Here is a 22,421-nt window from a genome sequence, read left to right as displayed (position 1 = left end):
CCTAATTATGTGTGTACTGAAAAAGTAAAACCACTTTTCATAAAAAAATAATTACAGCTTCTTCAAAAATTGGTCAATTAGTGAGAATTCACTGTACTCGGAAGTTCTAGCATGGCAAATGGTAATATAGTTAAGAATTCATAAAGTGCTTTAAAGCTGAAATGAATAGTCACGCCTCAAATGAAACTAGTTTTTAAGGACAATATGCTCTAAAAAAGTACCACAAAGCTCTAGCCCATTATTTTCTATCAAAACACTTAGACCAAGAAGCAGCAGTCACATCTTAAGATACAACAAGGGAAGAAAAGCAAAATTAAAATGTCCTAAGCTTTGACACAATGACAGGAGTGATGGGAAAAAAACTGGCACAAAACTGCTATTGTACTCCTAGCAATACTGTCTTCTAAGATGAGATTAATAAAATCTCAACAGAACCTACGAGGTTTGTTCTATGCTCAGATAATGTTAACCATGATCTATCTTATAGCTATAGCCAGCTAAACCCAGACGACAACACCTGTGAATTATTAATACTTTTATGTTCTAGTCAGACATAAAGCTTACCTCCCGCAAATGCCCCATCCTCACTGTGACCAATGGCACATGTTTATAAGAAGGCTATGTCTGGGGCTGCAATCGGTGGTTACAAAATTAAGCAAAGCTTAAAACCCATAATCTTTGCCTACTTATTAGAAAGCAGTCTACTCAAGTGAGTCAATCAAGTCAATCAACTAAGATCACCTAAACATACCTGGGATCTGGAACTTAGTGCATTGAACATGTCAAAAAACACAAAGCATGTGAAGGTCATTGTTGTGTCTCGAGGTGTAATCACATTGTCTCGTAGCTGTCAAGAGGTAATAACGAAATTACTTTTCAGTGGCTGAATTTAATGGATAAATAACATGCTTTTTAAAAAATATAAATATTTTCTTTCTATTAGGAAGAAATAGCTTTAGCCTAACATACGAAACGTAAAAGCTACCCAAATTTCCTATAAATCACCTAGCGAATAGTTGTAGTCTACATAATAAAAAGTAAAAAAAAAAAACTCATGAACTATATATTAGATATTAAAATACTGTTATTATTTAAAAATAAAGTGGTTGTATGATTTTAAGACTCAGGTTTTCAAAATTCTCTCTAAATTTTCATTTCTTTTTATTGTATCTGATACTTCTCTGCAGATTTATTCTAATACATGAATCAATAATTTTATTTATCCATAAAGATGGAAATCAAACTCTTTTAAAATGTTCTTATCATATTTTTCACTAAAAGAGGCTCCCTTAACTTCCCAGCCTTCTGGGTAACCCATCAAAATAACTAGGAATCCTATTATATATATAGAATTCATGTTAATATAGCAGCTTGGCCAGTGAATATACCTCACGCCAGAAGACAAACAAAGTCCCACAAACAATGATTATTGATGAAACAAGTATTTTAAGTATCAAGTTTTTAGTCAAAATGCTGTCTTTCCAGTTGCGAGGAGGTTTACGAATGACATCTTTATCCACTGGTTCTACTCCAAGGCTTAAAAACAAACAGAAAAATAAATTACTTTCAAGTTTTGAGGTTTGGATTTGTTACTTTCACAACCTCACTAACCTCAATTATTCAGCAAATTAAATGCTTTCTTATGGAAACAAAATGTTGAATCATAAAGAAAACCTTGGCTATGATTATACAAAAATAACACTGATTTTGTCACTTTTTCTCTCCTCTTTAACTTATTTGTTTGGCACAATTTGACAGGGGATAGATAATCAACTTTCAAAAAACCATCCAATTTATTTACATGTAAGTTTACCTCAAATACGGTGTGAAATACATGACCTACCAATTGAATTTTGAAGTATCTTTCATATAAAGAGGTTTTGACTGGGATGATTTGCTGGAGTGGCCAAATGACATCTATCACTCAACTATTCCATTAGCATTAAATTTTTTAAAAAAGTTATGACACTCAGGTCCTCTAATACTTTCCCAAAGTCTCTAAAACTGACAACAGCAGAACCTAGATAATAACACTGAACCCAGAAATTTCTCCATTATATCCAATTTTTAGAAATAAAAGGCTTACTTCCTGAGGACAGGGATAGCACCTATTCCTGATCTATTCTCAACCTTACGCTAGGCATCTCAGTGGAAAGGCTCAGATCTACACTGCATGCACACTCAAAAAGAATAAATAAAATACGCACATCACACAATTTATAATATAAATGTTAAAACATTTGCTGCAAAGTTTTCCAACACTGTCCATAAATCAAGTTTTAAAACTTAATTATCAGGGTAGCACACATTCCTTGTTTTTCCAGCTCATGCAATAAAAAACTCATACCTCTGGGCTGGGGGTCCATCCATAATAATATTGATCCACAAAATCTGCATGGCATTGAGAGGATTAGGAAAGTTCATTAATGTAGCCAATGAGATTAAAGTTAATGCTGCTATACTCCTGTTGAAAAAGAGAGTCATTTAAAAATATCAGCATAGTAAATCTGTTGATTATATGATACCACTTAAAAATTTCACTACTACTATGGTTTTAAAGGAAGACTGTAAACTATTCTTCATTCATGTGGACATTTTAAAGCTAATAGTATTTTAACAAAGGATTTTCAAGATGTTTAGCCAACAGCAACAAATAAAGAATTTTTATATGTGCATGATAGTTTCAACAGTATTTCGGTAACCGTTTTTTGACTACACGATACCCGTTCTACTTTTGGAAAAAGATACCAAGAGGAAACAATGAGATGTGACTCATCCCTGATTTCATGAGCTATTAAATAAATCACAAAGATTTATATATTTTGATGATATAGACATCTAATTGTTACATTTACAACCTATTTATCATGCCACTTTAAATTTCTGAATACAATAAATTTTCTTTTTGGAAAACTGACATATGAACAATGCTCAGAAATATAAGGCAGGTAAGTTTCTAGGCAGTCTGCTTAGGTTCTATTTTTCATATAATTTATCCAGAAGACCCATGGTGACAAATTCCTTGCAAACTTACGTGCTCAGCTGGAATCTAACGAAATTTTTAATGTTATTATAAATCCCTTTACCCTCTTCAATTGCAGACCTGAAATTTAAAAAATAAAGATGAAGTGAGAAAATATTATCATATAAAAATGTATCTATACTAAAACACTGTGGAGCTAATTTTGAAAATAAATTTCCAGCCGGGCACTGTGGCTCACGCCTGTAATCCCAGCACATTGGGAGGCCGAAGCTGGCAGATCACCTGAGGTCAGGAGTTTGGACCAGCCTGACCAACATGGCAAAACCCCGTCTCTAATAAAAATACAAACATTAGCTGGGTGTGGTGGCGCATGCCTGTAATCCCAGCTACTTGGGAGGCCGAGGCAGGAGAATCGCTTAAACCTGGGAGGCGGAGGTTGCAGTGAGCCGAGATCACACCACTGCACTCCAGCCCTGGCAACAAAGTGAGACTCTGTCTCAAACAAACAAACAAACAAACAAATAAATAAATAAAATTTCAACTAATACAACACATGTATCAATATGGAAACATTTATTTTAGCAAAGAATTAAAGTCAAGCCTAAGCTCTACCTGAACTAATTTGTCACAGTATTAAAATTCTTATTCTGAAGAAGATATTTCAACATTAAAATCATACATTGTCTCTCCCCACAAGAGAAAATACTTCACATTCATAATACATAAAATGATTTTTTGTTTTTGTTTTTGAGACAGGGTCTTGCTCTGCTTCCCAAGCTGGAGTGCAGTGGCACAATCTTAACTTACTGCACCTCGACCTTCCTGGCTCAAGCAATCCTCCCAACTCAGCCTCCAGAGTAGCTGAGACCACAGGCTCAAGTCACCACTCCCAGCTATTTTTTTTTTTTATTGTTTGGAGAGATGGGTTTTGACATGTTGCCTAGGCTGGTTTCGAACTCCTGGGCTCAAGTGATCCATCCACCTCAGCCTCCCAAAGTGCTGGCATTACAGCCATGAGATACCATGCCCAGCCATGATTATCTTCTTCACCTTCCTCTAAGCTCATTTTTCTTAGTGGTACAAAACGCAGAGTAAAGGTTTAAACTAATGTATGTCAGGAATCAAATGGCAATGAGATATATAAGAATTATAGAATTTAAGCTACATGGTGTTCCTACACATCAAGTAGATCACATGTTGCAGAGGAATTAAATAGAGAACACAGTTTATAAGGATTCATATAAATTCTCTCATTCATTTAGCTGAATCCAAGAAAATCTAGGCTTTTTAATCAACTTCCCGTTTCTTCTAAGAATTCTATATAATTCTAATAATGGAAAGAAAAAACTCGTATCTTTGCAAAAGCTTGGCAAATACTGTGAGCCCTGAGCTCCCAAATGTTTTGCTGTAGGCCAAATCAGAGTAATAAAACAGCCTGGAACATATAATTAGAATTTATCACTAAACTCAGGTCATCCAACAGGTGGCTACCAAAAATAAATAAATAAATGGGATTCACATGATCCCCAACTGAACACTGTAAAACTGACACCACCATGTATTACACTGGAGTCTTAATTGGAAACTGTGGCTTACACAAATAAAGCTTTCTAAATTTAATAAATTATAACATTAAATGAGGGCAACATGAATAAATTACTGATATAAAAAAACAGGTATGGATGGAAACTTCATAATTTTCAATATTTATTATAAGGCCCAAAAAAGAGCCATACATATGCATAATTCTAACTACTTGAATTTAACATAAAGGCCATTACTATACCATCATATTAGTGCCCAGAAAAAGGTGACATGTGGCTGGCACTTGGCAAATATTTCTTAAAGGAGAGTCCTGCCATTTACTATGTCTGTTCCAGCCACACAAATCATTTTCTTCAGAACTATACAACAGACCATAAAATAGGATAATTACCCTAGAAAAATGGTTTAGTTTACCTAATTTTTAAATACTAATTCTTTTCCAGTTGAATTCTCTAGGGGTGGGAGACAGGAAAGGATAGGGGAAGATTCTCTGATAGGCATTCACTGAAATAAAGCTTACATTATGGTTTGAAAATCATCATCCACTAGGATCATGTCTGCTGCCTCTTTGCAAACATCTGTACCAGTCTGGCCCATCGCAACTCCAATGTCTGCAGCCTTCAGAGCAACTGCATCATTTACTCCATCTCCTGTCATGGCTACAACTGAACCGTTCTTCTGCAGTGACTACAGTGGAGCAGAGGACAGGGGAGAGGAAGGAATTCTGATAAAAATGTTGCTTCCATACAAAGCAATAAACAAATTCTCCCTAATTATTTTTCACATAATTAAGATTAGGAATAATATAGACCACCCATTTTTCAACAAACTTCAACCAATGGAGATCTCAGTAAGATAAAGCTTAGAAAAAGTTGCTACTAATATTTCCATCTGTGAGAACTGTATCTCTAAATTCTGTTCTTCAAACAACTATACAATGATTCTCAACCAAGGGCAATTTTATCTCCCAGGGGACATGTGACAATGTTTGGAGATGTTTCTGAGTGTCGTGATTTGGGGGATGTCACTGGCATCTAATGGGAAGGGGCTAAGGATGCTGCTAAACATTCTATAACACACGAGGCAGCCCTTCACAACAAGGAATTATCTAGTCCAAAATGTCAATGGTGCCAACGTTGAGAAACTCTGAACTACACAATGGCTGGTTATCATGATTAATAACTTAAGACCATTAACTACTGGATACTATATCGGTTGCTTTATATATAATTGACTAATATAAATAATCATAGCCTTTTAAGTATTGTTCACACTATCACAACACTATTTCCTTGCTGTATTTATTTAGTTTCTAACTTATTACCGCTATTCACACTGGGAAGACTTGGCTATGGACCCCAGTTAGAACATTCTTTTATACTGTCTGTTTAAAGAAAGCTACATTTGCAGATACTTCGTTCAAGTTTTCTTCTATATCTTATGCCAACTAAATTCTCTATTAGTGTTTCTATGTCAAGCTGTTACAAAAACAAACACTGTTTTGCTTCACAGTATTTCTGACCTTGATGCTCTACTTCCTGTAATGCAAACATAACAAAAGTAAAGTAGCAGCATTTTGTATACAGAAATAAAACAATCTGATTCTTAGACACTCACCTTAATAATTTTCATCTTGTGCCTTGGGCTAGCTCTGTAAAATACTGCAACCTGTTAAAATACAAGATACACTAAAAATTTTCAATATTAAGATTTCCACAGAATAACCCATGCATTCATAACTAATGATGAAAAACTCATCAATTTAAGCTGTATTTAATTTGCCACTGAGATCAAGCTTAAGCAATATGCCATATGTTTGTTAAGACATTCATTTGATATGGTCATTTCGATCTTTACCAAAGGTACCACAGGAAATACACAATCTAAACAAGTCATCCAATTTTTACCATTATGTGTAAACTCTGGAGAGAAAACAGCCTTATTCTTGAAATGTTCCAGAGACAAAAAAAGGAAAAATTCTCTTGCGTCTGTTTCCTACAACACTCGCATACAACTAAAATAGCCTTTTCCCTTTGTTCTGTCTTCAGGAGCAATAAAGAACAGCTGCTTCTCAATGTCTGTAGAGCCATTTTTTAGTGTCAAGTGTCTGCTCATTCCCTTTTACTCAGGTTAACTCATTAGCCTCTCTTCCACTGTACCTCTAAATTGCTTATATGATTTTATCTCTCCAAAACACGTATTTAATCCTTTTTTCTGACCCCATCTCCTGATCTCCTGAAATCCTTTCACTGTGTCCCAACAAATCTCCTGTATTTTTTACTCTTTTTCACTTTGCTCTAACCTAGTGTTTCCACAAAACACTGCCATCCCTATAACCTCCTCAAATAGTACCACCGGAAGAGCGTAGAGGTAGAGCATGGTATCCTCTATTCTCCCTTCATAAAACCTCAGTTCTGAATGTCAGATGAGACTGTCACTCACTAACTGTAGGCATTCACTGCTCCAGAGTTCACAACCCCTCATTTCACAATGATTTTTAACTTCTGCCTCACTGTCATGTCACTCTCTCCAACAATATTTACAAGTTATGGTGATTTCAATACACATAATACACCATTCTCTTTCCCACTCTCCTAGAGGATTAGTTCATATTACTTTTCTCTCCTCATACCTCCAATCTGTCCCCTTTCTCTAGCCTCCTTCTCAGCTGACCACCTTGCTTCCTACTTTGGAGAAATCAGAATCAGAAGAGAATTTCCACAATTCCCCCAACTCAGTATATGTATCCAGGAACTAAACTGCTCTGGTTTTACTACAATGAACTGAATAGGCATCTACTGCAGGTCAAAGATTCTACCTTCCTTACCTATTAAGATCATTACTCCAGAAATTCTCCTCCCTCCTGTGCCAAAATGTTTTCCTCACTGCTACATCTTAACCATCAGTATACAAAAACATGTTGTCCCTTCCATATAAAAAAAGAAAACCACTTCTCTTCCCTTCCCATTTCGGCTGCCACCTTTTCCTTTCTTTTCTTTACTATTATTATTATTATAATATATATATATTTTTTTTGAGATGGAGTCTCGCTCTGTCGCCCAGGCTGGAGTGCAGTGGCGCGATCTCAGCTCATTTCCGCCTCCCAAGTTCATGCCACTCTCCTGCCTCAGCCTCCCAAGTAGCTGGGACCACAAGCGCCTGCCGCCACGCCCGGCTAATTTTTTGCATTTTTAGTAGAGACGGGGTTTCATCTTGTTAGCCAGGATGGTCTCGATCTCCTGACCTCGTGATCCGCCCGTCTCGGCCTCCGAAAGTGCTGGGATTACAGGCGTGAGCCACCGCGCCCGGCCTATCATTATTTTTTAATGGAAGAAGAAACATGTTTGTATACTGACGGTAAAGTGCAGCAGCAAGGAAAAAATTTTGATACAGGAACAGGGAGGATTTTTGGAGCAGAGTTCCTTAGAAAGTTCCTACACTTGCTGTCTCCCATTCTCTCTGAATCCATCCCATGATCATACTGTTATCACAACTGCACTGAAACACGATTCATGACTTTCAAAGACCCTCACCACCACCACCACATTGCTAATGCCTACAGTCATTTCTCATCTGACTTGACCTCTCCACCACACCCTAACATAGATGATTAGTCCCTCCTGAAACACCATCTTCCCTTGGCTTCCACCACCACCAACACTGGTCTTCCTCCTACCTTTTTGGCTGTTCCTCTTGTACAGAATTCTCCTGATCTCTCTTGATGTCTAGATGTTGGAGCACCCCAGGGCTCAGTTCCTTTCTCTATAAGAGGTCTCAGAATTCCCTACGCCTCAGGTGAGCATACCCAGGCACATGGCTTTGGATTTTACTTACACGCATTTATTTGAATGCATTTTTATCTCAAGCCCAGACATTTCTTCTGAAATCCAGATCAGCAAAACTAATTCCCATCCCTACTCCACATCTCAGATGTCTCAATCTTGCTCCTTCCTATCCTCTGTTAATGAAAAGTACATATGTGCAGTTGCTGAGGCTCCAAATTTGGGGAGCCATCCTTAATTCCTCCATTTTTCTTATGTGCCAACAAGCAGTTTGACAGCGAATCTTGTTGACTCCACTCACAAATATATCCAGAATTCAACCACCTTACTCCACAACCATTGCCAACACTCTGGGCCAATACCTCCAAAGTGACTTTCTTATTTCTGCCCTAGTTTCCCCCAATTTGCAACACAGTAGCCAAAGTGGCACTGTTAATACAGAAGTGAGATCACGTGTCTTCTCAAAACCCTCGAATGATTTCACATCTCTCTCAGAACAAATGCCGAAGTCCTTTATCATCTACCGGGTCCCTCAAGAAATGCACATCTCACGGCACTCCTATCATTAGTCTTTTCCTGACTGAACTACATTGGCCTCCTGATTGTTCCTCACACATGCCAGGCACACTCACTTCCAGCCTTTGCCCTTGTCTGGAATGCTCTTTCTTCAGATATAACATGGGTCCCCTTTCTGTCAAATAGTACCTTCTCAGTGAGGCCCTCCCTAGTCATACTATCTAAAAATTTCAATCTCCCTCTCTAATCATTCAAATTTTGCCTTTTTTTAGGGGGGGGAGGGTGCTCTTAAGCACTTATTTAACATAATATATATCCATTTATCTTCTAAGACTCAAGAAGTCAGAGATTTTTGTCCTATACCAACGGTGCTCTATAAAGACAAATAAAATGAATGAACAACTGAATATATGTCAGTACTACCATAAAGACTGTTCCCTGGTTCTCTCCTTTTAATAAAGGTCTAAATAAAAAAAAGGTATTATTTTCTTAAACAAAAGACTCTGCTGGACTGTAATATCACATTACTGATTATCCCTAGGCAATCCAAATATCATGAATCACATAATTTATATTTGGGAAATATCCTTTCTTTCAAAAAAGTTCAAAAATCCATTCAGAAACTCTTCACTGTGTCTTTAAAAAAGACTCAGTTACATATATATCCAAAACATACTGGTAACCTTCTAAGTGAAAACTCTAATTACTACAGAAATTAATCATGTAGCACACAGCACTGAAATATAACAAGTGTTTGCCAAAGCTGCAAAATAAATCCGTTAGCGAATGAAAGGTCTTGACTGTGAGTTGTCCATGTACTTGGTGTGTTGAACAAAGAATTGAACCAAACACACAAAGGAATAAAAGAATGAAGCAACGAAAGCACAAACTTATTGAAGCAAAAGTACACTCCACAGAGCAGAAATGGGCTCGAGCAAGTGGCTCATGAATCCCAACTACAATGTTCTTCAGGCATTTTTGGGTTGTTTTTTGGTTTTTTTTTTTTTTTTTTGAGGTGGAGTTTCACTCTTGCTGCCCAGGCTGGAGTGCAATGGCGCGATCTCGGCTCATCACAACCTCCTCTTCCCGGGTTCAAGCGATTCTCCTGCCTCAGCCTCCCAAGTAGCTGGGATTACAGGCACAAGCCGTACCATGCCCGGCTAATTTTGTATTTTTTAGTAGAGACGGGTTTTCTCCATGTTGGTCAGGCTGGTCCCAAACTCCCAACCTCAGGTGGTCTGCCCCCCTTGGCCTCCCACAGTGCATTACAGGCGTGAGCCACCATGCCGAGCCATTTTTTTTTTTTTTTTTTTGAGACGTAGTCTCGCTCTGTCACCCAGGCTGGAGTGCAGTAGTGTGATCTCAGCTCACTGCAACCTCCACCTCCTGAGTTCAAGCAATTCTCTGCCTCAGCCTCCTGAGTAGCTGGGATTACAGGTGCCCACCACCATACCCAGCTAATTTTTGTATTTTTAGTAGAGACAGGGTTTTACCATCTTGGCCAGGCTGGTCTTGAACTCCTGACCTCATGATCCACCGGCCTTGGCCTCCCAAAGTGCTGCGATTACAGGTGTGAGCCACCATGCCCAGCCTAGGGTTTTTACTAAGTTAAAAGAATTTGGTAACACTCCTAGGTGCCCTTTAGAGGCCTCCAATTGATTACACCCTATGAAAGATTAGCCTGTGACCAATCAGAGACTGAAGTGGAGACTTGATTCCCAGCCAATCAGAGGCTGAAGTGGAGACTTCTGTCTTGTTATCACAGGAGTAAAGATGTGACCTACATGCCTAGAACTGGCTGCACCTACTGTCCTTTTACTCATCTTGCCTAGAACTGGCTGCACCTACTGTTCTTTTACTTATACGTTCACCCTTGAGTACCCTAATTCTCTATTCTCCTGCCTCATTTCTCCCTGAGAGACATGATCCCCAGAAATCTTTATGGAAGGCAGAGGCACTGAGGATCAATTTTCTGTAGCTGCTTCTTGCTGGTCATGGGTGTCATCCCTGCCTATTGGGGATCATGGCTGTCCTGAGGTTAGGTGGATATCCGTGGGTTGCAGTGAGCCTTGTACTTGGTGGTAAAAGGTGCAGCTGGCTTGATCCAGTTGTGACAGTTGGGTACTTTGGCCTGATTTTAGATTTGGACAAAGAGATAAAAATCATCAAAGAGAGTAGAACAAGGCCACGTATTTTCAGAAGCAATCTACAAGGGGTATTTTTCTCTTCTTATGAGTCCTCCTTTTCAGTGTCACATTTGTGGTCAGCACTCACAGTTCTTTTGATGGAGATTAATAGACAAGATGTACTAGGGAAAGGAAGTTATAAAAAAAAAAAAGGAAAATATTAAAGGAGAAGTTAATGGAAAAGATCCGTCTTGCATTAGAATAACCTACTGAAGATCCTCAAATCTTCTAGGACAGATTAAAGAAAACTAATGCACTGAAGAAAAAACAAGTGATTGAAATAAAGATTTACAACCTATTAAAAATTAGACAATATATGAATTGGAATAACAATATGGGGACTTGGTGAATATATTCAGCAGAAATATAAATGGAAGTAAATCAGACAAAGAAGAATGAAAGAGGATGACCACTTCTATCAATGAATCAATGGAAAATGTAGAACCCACTAGAAAAAGTCACAAATGGAAAACACTGAGAATTCCCAGATGACTTAATAAACAAGCAAAACTGAGTTTCAGTACTACTTTTTAATTGGCTCTAGGTCAAAGTACACAGCAACACTCCATATTCCAAAGGGAGAATGAAATGTGTTCTAAAGAATTATGAAAAAGGATGGCTGAAAAATATTTTAATGAGGGGCAGAATTAATATGATTCTAGTACATGGGGGAAAACCTCAACAAGCTAGTGATTTAGAACAAAAGGTCTGTTTTATTTGTAACAATAATAAGAGTTATTCAAACTGATGTAAAGCAAAAGTAGGAAACTGTGAGTGCAGTGGCTTACGCCTGTAATCCCAACACTTTGAGAGGCCAAGGTAGGAGGATCACTTGGGCCCAGGAGTTTGAGACCAACCTGGACAACATAGCAAGACCCCATCTCTACAAAAAAATAACAAAATTACCTAGGCATGGTGGCACATGCCAGTAGTCCCAGCTACTCCGGAGACTGAGTCATGAGGGATCACCTGAACTGGGGAGATCACCTGAACCCAGGAGTTTGAGGTTGCAGTGAGCTATGGTCACACCACTACACTCTAGCCTGGTCAACAAAGCAAAAGACTCTGTCTCAAAAAACAAACAAAGGAAAGCAGAAGAAGAGGCTAGGTGCAGTGGCTAATGCCTATAATCCCAGCACTTTGGGAGGCTGAGGTGGGAGCATCACTTGAGCCCAGGAATTCAAGACCAACCTGGGCAACACATGGTGAGACTCCATTTCCACAAATCCTTTCTTTCAAAAAAGTTTAAAAATCCATTCAGAAATTAATTTTTTTTTTCTGTTTTTTTTTTTAAATTATCCAAGCATAGTGGTGAGCGCCTATAGTTCCAGCTACTTGGGAGGCTAAGGCAGAAGATAGCTTGAGCCCAGGAATTCAAGGCAGCAGTGAGCTATGATCATGCCACAGCACTCCAGTCTGAGCAACAAAGCAAGACACCATCTCCAAAAAAACAAAACAAAATAAAATAATTAAAAAGCTGAAAACCAAATAAACATATTGGCTGTAAGAGGGTTACATGAACACAAAATGAAGTAGGAAAAAAGACAAAATGAGGGTGGGGCAGTCCTGCTAACCAATGAGACAAAAAATTAACTAATAATATTTAGAGTAAAGACTTAGGTATTCGAAACATACAAAATACCTGGGAGGGAGAGCTGGTATTTATAGAATTCCACTTTAAAGTAGGATGAATTTAAGCAATTCAATGAGCTTCTGACAGGGCTTAGGTCTTACTTTGTTTTAGTCTCCTTGGAATAGCATCAGGATATCTGCTATAATTAATGCACACCCACTCTACTTGGGAAATCCCGACAATGTGATTTGTCCAGGCTGATGATGTAATTTGTAATTAGTTTCTTTCTTCTCTAAATACCTTTAGGTTGGTTTACAGAGTTCACCATAATTTTTATAAGACAGCCAGAAGACGAACTGAACAAAGCAAATAAAATGAAAGTTTCACCACATTTAGTATCTCTGAGAAGTTAAGCGAAAGTCTAATGGCAAAATGTTTAAGTAACTGCAGATTTCACATACATTTACTAATACTCTGTCCCAATACCACTAAAAAAAATCCAATATAGGATTTATTCAGAAATAAACATCAGGAAGAGATTACCAGGATAGTATGTGCACACACACACACACACACACACACACGAAGCCCTATTCAAATATATAAACACCTTCCCCACCCTAAAAACAAAGCAAACATCCACACTGCCCCAATTCTCTGGGTGGCAGTGATCCCAACAGTGATCTACGATCTCAACATATTGGGATCATAATCTTGAAAGATACAATACCAAATGCCATAATACCAAATGCTGAAATCCCTAAAGATCAAAATCCCTAAAGTCTAAACTCCTCAGCCGGGCACGGTGGCTCATGCCTGTAATCCCAGCACTTTGGGAGGATGAGGCAGGCAGATCACGAGGTCAAGAGATCGAGACCATCCTGGCTAACATGGTGAAACATCATCTCTATTAAAAATACAAAAAATTAGCCGGGCGTGGTAGCAGGCGCCTGTAGTCCCAGCTACTCGGGAGGCTGAGGCAGGAGAATGGCGTGAACCCGGGAGGCGCAGCTTGCAGTGAGCCAAGATCGCGCCACTGCACTCCAGCCTGGGCGATAGAGCGAGACTCCGTCTCAAAAACAAAACAAAAACAACAACAAAGTCTAAACTCCTGAAAATCACAATCACAGGATAGGAAAATTTAATAGAGAATGTTCATGTTAGTGTACATCGAATCACAGAATTTCAAAAAGAGCAGTGCCACGTAGAAAATGAATATGAACATACTCTGATAGCCATGTTCTTAAAGAAAAAAAAGCAATTATTCATCATGCTGCAAGACTTCAAAATATAGTTAATGATCGTGAAGGTCAGCCAGCTTTTATGGACTATCTCCATGCAACTGTCCATCATCTATCTCTGTAATATAATTTTCCATGTCATAGTTTCTTTTTAGGTTTTTTTGTTCTTCTTGTTATCTTTTTTTTTCCTTCGGTGGGGAGGTGGGCAGACAGAGTCTTGCTCTGTCACCCAGGCTGGAGTACACTGGTGCAATCTCAGCTCACCACAACCTCTGCCTCCCGGGTTCACGCGATTCTCCTGCCTCAGTCTCCTGAGTAGCTGGGATTATAGGCGCTCACCACCACGCCCAGCTAATTTTTGTATTTTTAGTAGAGATGGGGTTTCGCCATGTTGGCCAGGCTGGTCTCGAACTCCTGACCTCAGGCCATCCATCTGCCTCAGCCTCCCAAAGTGCTGGGATTACAGGTGTGAGCCACCATCCCCCGCCATTGTTTTTCTTTTTTTAGTTTCATTTTCCACTATTTTAAATTGTCAGCATTATTTTTTACAATTTGCTATGCTGTGTATTTCACCTCTGCATCATTTCCAACACTGGAAGCATAAGTTATAGAGACTTAAAGGGTTCTAATTTGTTTTATGCATGTTTTACAAATTTGACTTCACAAAAGTGCATGATCACAATGTTGACTTTGTATGTAAGCATTGTACATGTATGTAAAAATGTTGAAACTTCCTCAATAAATGAACAGATGTCCTTTTCATACATCTGCATTTGTGAAAGATAAAAATGACCCACAGTTATAAAGTGGGGTGCACACAATTAGCAACCATAGTGATAGGTGTTTATGCATTTCCCTTATGACCTATTTCTTTATAAATACAGTTCATATGCTCATAACAGTCCTATGTTATATCTGTCTGTCATATACTATGCCTGAGTGTTTATGCTTGCAAATGCTTGCAAAACTGTGTAGGTTATTTATTATTGCTTATTTTGTATAAAGTGACCAATGGAGCATTTTCATGTTTTTATGTTTCTCAAATAAATTCCTTCTTAAAAATGTAAATGATTTTATTTTAAAATTATTTTTTCCAGAATTAGATTTTTAGGATTTTGATCTTTGGGGACTGTGCTTTTTCAGGATTTTAAGACTTTAAGGATTTCAATCTTTCAGGATTTCAACATTCGAAATTACATCTTTCAGGACTATGATTGGCTCTCTCTGAAAACAGCATTCGTGAGTGATTAGAAGTTCAGAAAGAAAAAATATGGATAAGCAAAATAGTGTATTTCTATTAGTAACAACATCCAAAATCTAACCACTTGCTAGAGGATGAGGGAAGTGGGACTGGAGGTCTAGGGACTTAATGCTACTATATGAAGCATAGTTTATGGAAATATAAACAGAAACCTTTCTAGAGAACAATTCAGCAATATATGTTAAGGGCCTTACAAATGTGTTGAACACTAGTCCAATCATTTCACATGTAGGAATTTAGTGTATAAAAATAATCAGAGATGTATATGGATAAGGGCAGTGGTAAAAAATAGTAACAATAATAATAATAATCAGAGATGGGTACATCTTAGGTTCAATAATATTCAAAGAAACAGCAAACAACAGATGAACTCTGGAGCATACAGACCTGGATTCCACTTCCAATGCCAACACCACTACTTACTAGCTCTGAGACATCAGTCAAGTCTCCCAAGTACTCTGGGCCTCAATTTCCTCATCCACAAAAATGGAACTGCCTGTTTCTTAAAAAACTAAATACACTCTTACCATATGATCTGATTCAGCAATTGTGCTCCTTAGTATTTAGCGGAATGAGTTGAAAACTTATGTCTACACAAAAACCTGTATATGAATGTTTAGAGCAACTTTATGTATAACTGCCAAACCTGGAAGCAATTAAGATGCCCTTCAAAAGGTGAAGTGATAAACTGTGGCACTTTCATACAATGGAATATTATTTAGTGCTCACAAGAAATGAGCTACTAAGCCAGGAAAAGACATGGTGGAACCTTACATGCATATTGCTTAGTGAAAAAAAGCCAGTCTGAGAAGGCTACATACATTATTATTCCAACCATACACATTCTGGAAAAGGCAAAACTCTAGAGACAGTAAAAAGATCAGTGGTTGTCAAGGATTTGAGGGGAGTGGGGAGGGATGAAAACGTCAAACACAGGGATTTTCAGGGCAATGAAACTACTCTGTATGAAATTGTAATGGTGGAGCGAGACTCTATCTCAAAAAAAAAAAAAAAAAGAAATTGTAATGGTGGATATATGTCATTATGTATTTGTCAAAACCCCTAGAAAGGTACAACACAAAAAGTAAACCTTAGTGTAAACCATGAAATAAAATACAACTGTATCAATATTAGCTCATTAATTGCAATAAATATACTACAGTAATGCAGTCTATTAATATGAAGGGGAACTGTCTAGGAGTAGAGGGTAGAGATGGGGTAGGAATGCAGAACCGTGTTATCTGCTCAATTATTCTATCAATCTAACACTGCTAAGAAATAAGGCTTATTAATTATTAGAATTTTTGAAGTGGTGCTGCCTATCTTTTATAAGGTAGCTAAAAGAAGTAAATTAGATAATGTAGGTAATACATGCAATTGGCAGATAGTAAATGGTTGCTATTGTCATTATCCTTAAAGGAACACTTACAGTAGTAAAAAGAATAGAAGCTCAAATTTCAACAGGAAAATGGTTATGTAACTATATATATATATATATATATGCTGTGCATTTATACACACATACACATGGTATACCCAAAATACTGTACAGCAATTAAAAACATGTTTTCTAATAATAACTGACTTCAGAAATGCCAAAGTTATGTAAAATGAATGTTCAGAATTATAACAGTATAAAGTAGCAACCAGGTTTTGTTAAACATATTTTTTTTAAGTCATAATAGGTTAACTTATTATGGATACTCTGTGGATGCATAACCTAAGTGTGGGTTAGATTACAGACAACTTCTATTGTAGCTCTTACTTTTCTATACCATTTTATTTTTCTATGTTGAACATATACTACTAATGAATAAATTTCCTAATCAAAAAAGTATAGACATACCTTACCTTAAGATGCAGAAATAATTTAAGAAAATTCCATGTTCCGAATATATAACTTGAAGTTGTAAGTGTAAAATAAATGAAGGAAGAGGTAGCAATATTTTATTAGTAATAATGGATGGCTACAAAATAGCAAATTCCAGATAAGTGCTTATTTTGAAGGACATACAAATAGATGTGCATATAAAATAAATAAAACCAAGAAATCTGAACTGTCAGCAACTGGGAAGACTGCTGCCCACCTCTTATGGGGCACTTCCTACGGGACCTGTGTACCCACAAACCAGGCTTTGATAGGCCCCTTACAAGGCAGCCCAAGATAATAAAGTAAGTTAATCTTGTATCAGGGAACCTGGCTCTAAAGAAGTTACTGTGCTGTGGGGCAGGAAATACCTCTCTTCCTACAAATAATTTGTTAGAAAAGCATTATAATCAAAAGTAAAAAAGTATTTCAATGGAAAAAGGATAGTCTTTTCAACAAATGTTGCTGGAATAATTGAACATCTATATGCAAAGAAAATAAACCTTAACCCATTACAACATATACAAAAAACACACTCAAAATGGATCACAGACCTAAGTATAAAACCCAAAACTATAAAACTTCCATAAGAAAACACAAAGAAAATCTTTGTGAACCTGGGTTAGGCAGGGAGTTCTGAGATATCAAAAGCATTGTCCATAAAAGAAATTGAAAAACTAGACCTAATCAAAATTAAAAACTTCCCCTCTTGGAAAAGACACACTACCAACTGGAAAGAAACATTTTCAAATAAATATCTAATAAAGGACTTGTATCCACATTATATAAAGAATGCTCAAAATTCAATAATTAGAAAACATAATTTTTTTAAAACAGGCAGGGCAGACACTTCACTAAAGAAGATATATGGATGGCAAATAAGCATATGAAAAGATATCCAACATCACTAGTTGTGAGGGAAATGCACACTAAAATCATCGTAAGATACCATTGTATACTTATTAGAATGGGGGGTGAGGGCAATGACACTCCCTTGTGCTAGGGAGGATGCAGGACTATTAGAAGTTCCAGGCACTGCTGGTGGGGGTGCAAAATAATAAAGCCATCTTGTAAAACAATTTGGCAGTTTCTTATGAAATTAAATATACATTAAGTGTATGACCCAGCAATTACTCACAGGTATTTACCCAAGAGATATGAAAATTTATTTTCACGCAAAAGCCTGTACACAAATGTTGACAGCAGCTTTATTCATAATCATCAGAAAGTGGAAACAATCTAAATGTCCTTAAACTGGTGAATAGGTAAGGTACACCCACAATAGAATTATTACTTTAAAAAACAGCAACAAACTACTAATACACACCACCGACATAGATAAATGTCAAATGCATTATGCTAAGTGAAAGAAGCAGATTCAAAAGCCTCATTCATACGGTATGATTCAATTTTTAGTGCATTCTAGAAAAGGTAAAGTGACAGAGACAAAAAACGAATTAGTGGCTGCCAAGTCCGGGAAGTAGGGGGAGAGAAAGTAACCACAAAAAGGCATAAGATAATTTGAGGGGATGATGGAACTGTTCTATATCTTGACTGTGGTGGTGATTACAAGACTGCATGCATCTGTCAATGCTCAGAACTATACACTAAAATAGGTGCATTTTACTATACGTAAATTGTACCTTAAAAAAAATTACATACTCATGCTAAAATTAAAATTGAACAAAAGAGTAAGAAGTATAAAGCAATCATCTCTCTCCATCCTCTAATTCATAAATACAAGCACTTTTAATTTCCACAGTACTTTTCTCAGAGGAAATCTAGTTCTTGATAAAATTAATAATTTTTCACTGATATTCATAAACATCATATCATAAAATAATCCATAAGACTACTTCAATGATAAGACTTCATTTCAGGATTTGAACCAACAAATCTGGTGGTTACTTAAATCCCTGATGTTCACAATTAAACAGTTTCATTAAGATAGTAGCAGAAATGGTAACACTTAGAATAAGGCCTTTCAGTCTAAAAGGCTTTAGTTTAGGCCTACCTTTGGTACTATCTGTGAAAGCTGCTGGACATCCATTGCATCTATTTCTTCTCCTGAGACTGACTGGGAAGTTTTGGAATACAATCCCAGACGACTGGCTAAAGTGAATGAGAGAGAAAATGTAATAAACCAAATTGTTTTCGCTTGACGGGCTAAGTCAACATAATGCTCATTTAGTATGATTTGCTATCTATTCTCTTTTTTTATCTACTAGTAATACAAACCTATCTGAATCAATATTAAGTCTGGGGTTTTATGTTTGACTTTTATTTTTGTTTAAATTTAAGAATAAAGAATTTTCAGGGTTGGCCACAGTGGCTCAGGTTTGTAACCTCAGCACTTTGGGGCTAGAGGATCGCTTGAGCCCAGGAGTTCAACACCAGCCTGGGCAATATAGCAAGACCCTGTCTCTACAGGAAAAAAGAAAAAAAAAAAAGAATTTTGACTGTTTAAGCCAGCATACCTAAGAATTGAAACTAGGCCAATCAGGTTCTGCTCAGCAGCTGAAATGCAATGAAGATCAGAGTGCATTTTAAGTACAGTGTCCAAAGCCAGACAAAATGGTGGTGGATCTGTGGTAATCATGTAGTTATACATAAATGAAAATAAACATTGAAAAGTTATTCTTCCAATAATATCATGTTCCTAGTGACCTATTCTTAGACAATATATAGTTCGAAACTCCTGGACTAACCCCTCTCCAAATAAGAATTAATGGACTTTAGCCAACTGTTAAATTTATCAGTATGAATTACAGTTTAGAGGCTCTGGGAAATTCACTTTCAGTCTCTTTTTTGCCCTTATTATACTTCTTAAGGTAATCTTAAATAGCATTCAAATATAGGTATACATGATAAAAAACAAATACATATAACAAGCTATTTTCTTCCAAATTATGCACAAGTCTGCTTTGAAAATTATACTTAAGTTGAAAGGGAAAACTAAGTTTCATGTTTTCTTTGACATTCATCATCTAGTGCTTTTATTCTGTCATCACGGTGATCATGAGATTAAAAATAATTACCCTCTGTGAATAAAATACATGTGATTTCATGATTTAGTTATGCATGTCAATGTTATTACTTTTTAAACTATAATCAGTTTTGCAAACTTTATATAGACCATGAGCAAAACCATGAGTCGATTTCAACTGTATAATCTCAATATTACATAAACATATTCATATCTAATAGTTCACAAAATTATGCACCACAGTATTTTAAGAAAAACTATCGAAAACAAAAGAAAGCAGTCTAGTTATACCGATTGCAATTGCAGTCTCCTGTGAATCTCCAGTAATCATTTTTATTGATACTCCTGAGGCAATGAGTGTTGTAACAGCTTCTTTCACACCAGTTCTAGGTGGATCAATGATTCCCACCAAGCCAAGAAATGTCAGCTGTCCCAGTTCAGGACCAGAAGCCAAAGCAAGAACTTAGGAAATAATAAAATCCAAACAACAACAAAAAAAGTGAGTCACAAAAACATCAGAATTTAGTTGATAGAATTTGGAGACAGTAACACTTCTTAAATAAATCACTTAAGACTATAATGTCATTTGTAAAATCAAAATGATTACAGACCAAAACATTATAGTTTAATGGTTCTGGATATGGGGTCCCTTTAAGCTGTTTTAACTAAAAAGAATCAAACTAAAGAACTGAAGGGCAGAGTAGGCAAGAGATGGAAAATGAACAGTATCTTCACATAGTAACCACATGCAGCTACTTTCAACAGGAACTACGGCCTCTTTAGAAAATAGAATTAATTATTTAGAGAAACTATGGGTTTGTCAAGCTTTAAAGTCAATTTTAAACAAACACCTTTGAAGGTGGCTTCTAATGGATCTTCATCTTTCTATTTGCAAGATCTCCAGAAAAATCAAACACTTTGAAGAGAAGGCTGTATTAATTAATTATACACAGCCTATAACAACTTTGTACATGAAAACTCCTGGAAGGTAAAGTTAATTTGAAAGCGGTTGTAAAACCATAAATACCAACAATAGTTTGGATTCTTTTACTCTTTCCATAACATGAACAGACATTTCTTATTTGTAACTTTGGTTCTCTAAGAGTATATAAATAACACTATCATATTATTATTTCTACTTATTTCCCTGTCATCCTTGGGCATGTAAGATAAAGTATAAAGTACTTTTCATTTCCCAAATATCATTTAGCTTGCTCTCAGAATTATGGAACTCCAGTAACTACTTTCATTAACCAAAGGGATGTACCTGCATCTGAGACATTAGACTGAACAACATGCACATACAAACTAAACATAAATAAGTCAAGGGGAGACTGAAAAGCCCCAGAGAGACCAAAGAAAGTATCTGTTCTTGTTCAAGCAGAAGGTATGAAAGATTACATATACCCCCCCCCCCAAAAAAAATCAAGGTTAAAGGCAAGTAATTCTATTTTTCCAATGTAAGAGTCATATACCTAATTATTTATGTAGATGTGGGCTCCAAAGGCTTTCACCCTTGAAAGAATGAGCCACTTCACAGTTTCTGGTGTTTGGGATAGAGGCTGATGGTAACAGAAGGGGACAGTGACAAAAAAGTACGTCAGCAAATCCTAAGACGGAAAGATCAGCTCTGCACACTCCTAATGGAGGGGTGGCACTAGTCTAGAGGTTAGTATCCTGCATTTATTTGCTTCTTTAGCACCAATGAAAATCTGTTGCTACTCTCTAAGTCAAGATTAGGTAAACTTTTTTCATGTGAAGAATCCCTGACATAAAACAAAATATACTCTAATATCAAAATTAAGAATCACAGTATTTTAGAAACTTAAGTTTTATAAGATATAACGTAAGTACATATCAACTGAGGTTTAAAATCTTTCTGTTCTTCATTATGGTAATTGCAGGGGGAGGAGGGAAATGGAGCACAAGGGGAGATAAAGAAGAAAAGACATGAAGCAAGAGACAAATGAGCAGAATGTTTCCCAAAACCCTGTGCAACAAAAACTTTCCCCTCTACCGACTCTGCTCTACTTCATAATGTTACAATACAAAACATACATACACAAACCTCCACAATCCTTCATATGAAAAGAGTTAGTCAATATAACGAGGTAGGAAAACTCTGTTCCAGAAACTAAGAAAAAGAGGGAACATATACTAGACCTTCAAAACCTCTTTAAGTCCTCTAAATGCAAACCACTTTAAAACCTCTTGCTATGTGCTGCTAAGAGTTCCCTACCTTTTTTTCTCCGCTCTTTTAATGCTGTATTAATTGCTGGAAACAAAGCCAACAAACTCGAAGTGATTACATCCCAGAAGTTCAAAAGAGGAGAGAAATGGGTTTACATTTTGTCCACCAATGGTCTTTTTAAAAAATAAATAAGTAAGTGCATCTTAGCAAAAGTAATTTAAAAAGAAAGGGTCAAAGCCCCAGATGTCAGCAATCAAGAAGGAGATGAATCAGGGGAGTAACAGGCCCTC

At 36.8% G+C, this 22,421-nt stretch overlaps 1 protein-coding gene across 9 annotated transcripts in view; it reads right to left on the bottom strand.

Moving 5' to 3' along the window:
• The window catches only part of ATP2C1 (ATPase secretory pathway Ca2+ transporting 1), a 178,846-nt gene that overhangs the window by 17,618 nt on the left and 138,807 nt on the right, over positions 1-22,421 (bottom strand). For all 9 annotated transcript variants that reach the window (XM_050777766.1, XM_050777726.1, XM_050777735.1 and 6 more), the window contains 8 exons: positions 20,232-20,402; positions 18,969-19,066; positions 6,146-6,196; positions 5,049-5,215; positions 3,035-3,103; positions 2,348-2,464; positions 1,389-1,536; positions 752-847 (listed from right to left, as the gene is read on the bottom strand). In XM_050777766.1, coding sequence (XP_050633723.1) covers positions 752-847; positions 1,389-1,536; positions 2,348-2,464; positions 3,035-3,103; positions 5,049-5,215; positions 6,146-6,196; positions 18,969-19,066; positions 20,232-20,402 — 917 coding nt within the window. The remainder of the gene's footprint in view (positions 1-751; positions 848-1,388; positions 1,537-2,347; positions 2,465-3,034; positions 3,104-5,048; positions 5,216-6,145; positions 6,197-18,968; positions 19,067-20,231; positions 20,403-22,421) is intronic.

This window comes from Macaca thibetana, chromosome 2, assembly GCF_024542745.1.
Source record: "Macaca thibetana thibetana isolate TM-01 chromosome 2, ASM2454274v1, whole genome shotgun sequence".
Taxonomy (NCBI): Eukaryota; Metazoa; Chordata; class Mammalia; order Primates; family Cercopithecidae; genus Macaca; species Macaca thibetana.
This window is presented reverse-complemented; position numbering and strand designations above follow the sequence as displayed.